Raw genomic sequence first — 6,468 nt, 5'->3', positions numbered from 1 at the left:
GGTGCTCGAGCACCCCCAGCTCCCCCCTCTGCACGTGCCTGGGCAAAGTCACACAGACACAATTCTTAAGAGAGGAGAGAGACATTTCACTGTATCTTTATTAATTTAAAGGAAACATGACTGGGAGTCATACGATACTCTGAACACATTAGGAGGTTGTGACAGGGTGAGGTGATTAAAGCAGGACAGCTGGAAGAGTCCAGGGGAAGGTTAGTAAGACCAGCTATTCTCCCTACTAAAAACTCTATTAAATATGTCACTCCAGACAGGAGGCAGCACATGTAGCAGGATTTACCAGCAGAGCATGGACTTTGCATCACTCCTTCAACTCATGTTGAAGATAATTTTCCTGAGTTAATGGTCTGTAGATCAGGTGGGCTGTTTTATTTCGCCATGATTCCTTTCAAATGATCACACGCCCCCAACAATTTCACTGATTCACCTGCAAAAAACTTTGGTTTCTTACATTTCCTGGGATTTTCCTATCAGAACAAGCAGAAATTTGTTGACCAATCTGAACTGCAGTAGCTCTAATAAAATGGACAACACTGGGTTCATATAGTGTTGAAAATGAACCAGTTTCCCATCTTTGGTAAGTCCTGATTACTGCAGAGCGAAACCATCTGTAAAGACTTGAATTTTTAAAGAAATATCCTCCTGACTACCAGTAGTTCATTTTTGTCCTCTGTAGAGGACATTTCTAAACTTGAATATCTCCCACCCCCTGCATTCTACTGAATTCATTCCTTTTGGTATCTGGAGAGGACATTTAGGGCTTTTCAATGATATTACATGTGAAGGGGTGGGACTTTTGTACTTTCCTTTTTCTAATTCATAAAAATGGCGTTCATCAGTAATAACACATTTTATGGGAAGAGACAAAGTAAGTGCATAAAACCTTTTATTACCTTACAAAGACTGTGGGACTTAAAAAAAATGGTGATTGGACAATATTTTTTTCCTGGTAGCCAGGAGGATATGAGAGTTTGGCTCTTTGTGTGAATTCAGAGACTGATGCTGCAACTTGGATCAGGAACTTTCAGATGTATTCCAGGTCCAACACACCTGAATGGAAGGCTGAATTACCTGTTCTCCAGAGTCCTGTTAATGACCTTATCATCTGACTCAAGTGTGTTGGGGCAGACATATCTAAACTTTATCTAAACTTTGCAGGACAGCGGCCCCTGGGGCCTCGAGTTGAAGGCCCTTGGCCCCTACAGCCCACTGCGGTACACAGCAGCATTCCAGTGTGGTGTAGCCAAATGCTCTGGCTCAGCTCATAAAAAGGACACCCATGCCCCCTGTTGTCAATTCTTGGAACACCAGCTGCTTTCATAACAATCCTATTTAAATTAAAACCTTTCTTCCTTGGTTTGGCTGGTAAATTGGGGCCTGTTTGGATCCATGACTGCAGAAAGATGTGCTAAATTCCATCTTCACACACTTGAGAACTGTTCAGAAAGTTGACCTGATTGACTAAAATCAATGTCCCTCTTGAAAATGAGATCTAGATCTCAACGGGTTTACCTGGTTAAATAAAGGAAATTAAAAAACATTATGCACAGGGGAGCGCTCACTCATGAGCTTTGAAAGACCTACTCAAGGTAGAGAACAGGGAGGCCATTGCTTAGTAAAAAAAATTCTGTAAAATTCAAGTCATAAAAGATAAATAAGACAAATATAAGAAGTAAAGAAAAACATTACCTGAGTCACATATCTGAAAAGAGATGGAGAGAAGTCCAAGCGTTTCTATCTTTTCTCAAAATCACTGGTAAACAACAAAAACATTGTCTGTGGTTTTTCATCTGTTTTAGGGTCATGTTGATGAGCTGAATCCAAATATCACATTGGTTTTGCTCAATCAGGTCAACTTTCTGAACTATGGAGCAACATACATGCATGGATGGATGGATGGATGGATGGATGGATGGATGGATGGATGGATGGATGGATGGATGGATGGATGGATGGATGGGTTTAGATTGTTTTATGATGTTTCTTAAGCCTTTGAAGCAACTTGTAGGGAGAAATGCTCAGTAAATACCAGCATGAGAAAGAACCAGAGCCTGACAGAGGACCCTGAGGCGTTTCATGGAGTTTGCTTTTATTTAACAGACCTCCTGTGGTGAACATCAGACAAACCGAATGCTGCAGAGCTGCCAGGAGTTCCACACCAACAGAGGGCGAGTTGGATGCTTCTAGGTTCAGATGGATTAACGGAGACCACCACACTGTTCCTCAGAGCGCTAGCAACAAATTGTAGAAAAATAAACAAAATCTGAAGTTTGAAGCTGTCTTAGAGCTTCTACACAGCATCATGGGCTGCTTATACAGCTGTGGACTAAAGGCAGAGACAATGTGGAGTCCCAAAGTCAGCTCAGTCTCCAGCTGACCTCTGACAGCCATAACAGCCTGACATCTTCATAGGCAGAAACACACAGACGCTCCGGCCAATCACTGGTGTTTGTCAGGCTTGTAGATGGACAGGGTCCGTGCTGACGGGTCAGTGGCGCTGATCCAACAAGGCATCCAGTAATGGGACAACCACTGGGCCCGGCCCGGGAAGAACTTCTCAAACACCTGTCTGTAGTAGTAGGCCTCTTTGGTCCTGGGGGGGTTGTGGGGGAAAGTCTGCTCAGCCTTCTCCATCTGGCTGTCATTGACCTGGGGAGCACACCAGACCGATTAGAGTATGGGCTGGCCACAGGTTCAGAAACTACTTCCTGTTGAGGATTTGCCCGCCTCGCAGGCAGAGGATGAGCCTGTTAAATGCTGCTGTAGCTCATATATTATTAGGTTTCTTCAGTTTTTGTGCTTAGTGGCTGTGGGGAGGACCGATCTCCTGTAGTGGTCTGTATTACAGGCCTGCTACAGAACCCTCTGACTGAAGACAGCATGAGCAATATTGCTGTCTCCAGAAGAGGAATGGTTGATGTTTTTCACTTTATGAAGCATCCTCCTATGTAGGAACAATCTCCAGGGTTTCTACAACAGTTCCCCAAACACAGGGGTGTCCAAAGTCGGTCCTGGAGGCCCGGCATCCTGCATGTTTTAGTTCTCTCCCTGGTTTAACACACCTGGATCTAATGATGGCTCGTTAGAGGCCTAAGAAGAACATTGACAAGCTGAAAAGGTTGTTACCACCACCAGGGAGAGAACTAAAACATGCAGGATGCCGGTCCTCTAGGACCAACTTTGGATACCCCTACCCAAACAGAACCAGCCATTTTAGAACATGTTGACTTGACAAGAGCGGCCACAGAGCAGACAGGACGTAGCAGGCATCAGTCCAACTAACACAAATCATAGCAGATTTTATCTTGTGAAAATAATGAGAAATGTAAGACAGCAGTGAGTTTTCCTTTTCCAGACTATTTAAAAACTAGGCTGGTGATGTGAAGTGAATCCTGATGCTGTTCATTAGCTGTAGCCTGGTTCACTGTTGGCATTGCTAGATCCACACGTACCACAGAGTCCAGATGTTCCTGCAGGTAGTTGTACCAGGACTTCTTCTCAGACATCATACCGTCACTGAAGGCTTCCTTCCGTCTCCACAGGATCTCATCAGGAATCAAGTTCAGGCCTTTGAAAGAGTCCCTGAGGAGGTGTTTCTCCACTCCGTCCTGCACACACACGTCAAGCAGCTTCATCAATGCAGCAGCAGAGTGATTCTTCTGCTACACAGAACGGAGCATCTGAGGAACTGACCTTAGGAGTTCTCATCTCCTCAGGAAGGGAAAGGTAGTAGGCTGTGAATCTGTGGTCCAAGAAAGGCACTCTGAGCTCCAAGCTGAAAAACAGAGATGTGTTACTATTAACTGTTTTCATTCAACTAGTTAGAATGACATGCTAATTACATGCTTTTCATGCATGTGGTAGAATCCCATGAAGAAGTCAGCTGGTAAAGAAGAATCATTCCATTTTATACTAGAGAGGCCAAAAAGAGCAGGAGCTTCTTAAAGAGACAGATTGATATTTACAGCATTTTTATAACAACTTAGGGCAGCATAGTGTGCCTGGTAAAAACGTAATACTGTCCCTTTAAGCACATCCCCCTTTTTTTTTTTTCCCAGAACTGCAGAGTGTTTAATGGAGACGACTATAACCAGCTGTTGTTACACTGATCGGATGCTATGTTCAGTTAGCATAAAGTCAGCTCATTGTTTATCTAAATGGTTCCAGTGTGGAGTTGTAGCCGGTGGGGGTGTGGCAGGTCTTACCCGTGTGCGGCGGTGGTCCGATCAGCACGAAGAACATCGAACAGGTAGAGCTCCTTTAAGAGGCGGATGCTGTCATCTGCTCCTGCTTTGGCACTTGGAGCCTGGAGGAGGAAAAAGTCCAGTTAGCAAAAGACTGAGCTGAATTTGACATCCTCCCTTCACATCTCTGCTAGTTACATTGGCTATAAAAAGTATTCACCCCCTTGGATGCTTTAACCTTTTATTAGCATTTTTTAGGCTATCATGACAACAAAATCTGACTTTTTGGAGAAAAAACTCCAAAACATTTAATGCCAGAGTAAAAACTGATTTCTAAGAAAATAATGGAGAAAACGTAATTGAATAGTATAAGTTAGAGGATGGATAAAAAAAAAAATATCTAAAGTCCAGAAAATCTCCTGGAGTTCAGTTAAATCAAGACACGAAAGAAAGTGGTTCATGTGTAAATCTGCTTTGATCAGGTCGTCCTCCCAACCTGAGAACCAGTCTATATGAAGGAGACTAGTGAGAAAGGACACCAGGTTGCCATGACTACGCTGAAGGAGCTCCAAGCTATAGCAGCTGAGATGGAGGGATTCTGCAGGCGACTGTTGGTTCTACACCAGTCAGAGCTTTATGGGAGAGAGGCGATGAGGAAGTCACTGATGAGGAAAAGTCACATCGAGGCTGGACTAGAGTTTGTTTACCTAGAGGCCTGTGGGAAGAGACTCCAAGGTCAGGAGGAAGAAACTTCTTTGATCTGATGAGATTTTTTTATTAAGGTGCTGTTTGTAGAGGACAAAAACACTGCACATCACCACAACACAACAACCCTGCAGTGAAATATGATGGTGGCAGCATCATGCTGTGGTGATGCTTCTGAGCAGCAGGTCCTGAAATGTTTGGAAAGGTCAAAGGTCAAACGAATGCTGGGAAATCAAACAGTTAGGTTCCATCTTCCGGAGAGCTTCGGCTTCAGAGAACATTTATCATCCAGCAGGTCGACGAACCGAAGCTTCCAGCTAAAGATACACAGAGACGCTCTGAAAACAACAAGGGGGAGGTTCTGGAGTGGCCTAGTCAAAGTCCAGACCTGTTCACAGCTGAACTGATAGAGCTGGAGGAGTTCAGCAGGAAGAATGGAGGAAAAGTTCAGCATCCAGATGAGCAGAATGACTGAGAGCGATCCACACAGACTCCCTGCTGGGACGGAGCCAGAGGGGCAAATAACAAATACTGACTGGAAGGAGGGAATATTTATGCAGTCACTTATTTTATGGCATTTCTTTTTCTTTAATCATCATTATTTTTGTACAAATTAATTTTCACTTTGATGTCAGAAAGTCTTTTTTTGTATTTCTTTTTGTCAAAAATAGTAACATTTTGTTGATCATGATTAATTTGCAAAAGCAATAAAAGGGTAAAACATAAAGGCAGTGAATACTTTTTATAGATACTGGAGATTGAAACAGCAAATAAAAATACAACAACTGAGTCACTAATAATACTTCTGGTTACAACATAACATGACTCTGGACTGGATTGTGATGATTTCTATTCAGTGGAACTGAAGTGACTGCTACTTTAGTACAAACATCAATCACAAGTTAAGCATATCTGAGCTGAATGATGAACCTCGCCTGGAACACTTCAGAAATCTCAACATTGCAGTTGCTAGGCAGAGGAGCAGAGCTGGAGGCTGGTGGTGTAACGGACAGCTTCCTGGAGAACCTACCTTGTGGAAGTAAAGGTAACCCTGAGTCAGCTCATCAGAGCCCTCTCCAGAAAAGATCACCACGCTGTCCGTCTTCTCCCTGATGTACTTCGATACCAAGTACATCCCTGCGGCGGAGGAAACAGAACCTTAATTTTAGCAAGTTCACTTTTACTGCTGTTTGAAGGCATTCATGGAAAAGTCATTATTACAATATGACATTAAGGAGTGGTTGGACAGCAGCAGCAGCCAGCACCCTGTCCATCGCCCTTTGACCTCACCGGCATCACCACGTCTCACTGGATTTAAGGTTAATTCAAAAAAGTCATTCGGGTGGAAAGAGGAATGTGGTGATTGTGAGTACATTAATGTCACATCAGTAAACTTTCCAGGCTGCAGAAATGCACAGAATCAAGTTATTTTATTAGCAGTCTGGTTGTTGATTCCCCTGTGAACAGAAACCGACTTCAGGCTGATCTGTAGCGGCTTTTTGATTCATTTCTACTGAGGAATGACGAGACGTGCAAAAATCGGAACAAATGATATCTCGACCTT

At 43.4% G+C, this 6,468-nt stretch overlaps 1 protein-coding gene and 1 long non-coding RNA gene across 5 annotated transcripts in view; both read right to left on the bottom strand.

The window, feature by feature from the left end:
• LOC107836912 (uncharacterized) overlaps positions 1 to 1,847 on the bottom strand; it is a 13,990-nt gene extending 12,143 nt beyond the window's left edge. The window contains exon 1 of the long non-coding RNA XR_001662886.1: positions 1,578 to 1,847. This is a non-coding gene — a long non-coding RNA (uncharacterized LOC107836912). The remainder of the gene's footprint in view (positions 1 to 1,577) is intronic.
• A 236-nt stretch (positions 1,848 to 2,083) lies between these two features.
• asns (asparagine synthetase) overlaps positions 2,084 to 6,468 on the bottom strand; it is a 10,888-nt gene continuing 6,503 nt past the window's right edge. For 2 of the 4 annotated variants that reach the window (XM_016674460.1, XM_007558456.2), the window contains exons 7-11: positions 5,935 to 6,041; positions 4,221 to 4,321; positions 3,709 to 3,790; positions 3,468 to 3,623; positions 2,084 to 2,664 (exon numbers count right to left, since the gene is read on the bottom strand). In XM_016674460.1, coding sequence (XP_016529946.1) covers positions 2,455 to 2,664; positions 3,468 to 3,623; positions 3,709 to 3,790; positions 4,221 to 4,321; positions 5,935 to 6,041 — 656 coding nt within the window. In that variant the 3' untranslated portion in view covers positions 2,084 to 2,454. The remainder of the gene's footprint in view (positions 2,665 to 3,467; positions 3,624 to 3,708; positions 3,791 to 4,220; positions 4,322 to 5,934; positions 6,042 to 6,468) is intronic. The other 2 variants (XM_007558455.2, XM_016674459.1) reach the window with 1 other exon arrangement.

Source organism: Poecilia formosa, unplaced genomic scaffold (genome assembly GCF_000485575.1).
Source record: "Poecilia formosa unplaced genomic scaffold, Poecilia_formosa-5.1.2 Scaffold96, whole genome shotgun sequence".
Taxonomy (NCBI): Eukaryota; Metazoa; Chordata; class Actinopteri; order Cyprinodontiformes; family Poeciliidae; genus Poecilia; species Poecilia formosa.
This window is presented reverse-complemented; position numbering and strand designations above follow the sequence as displayed.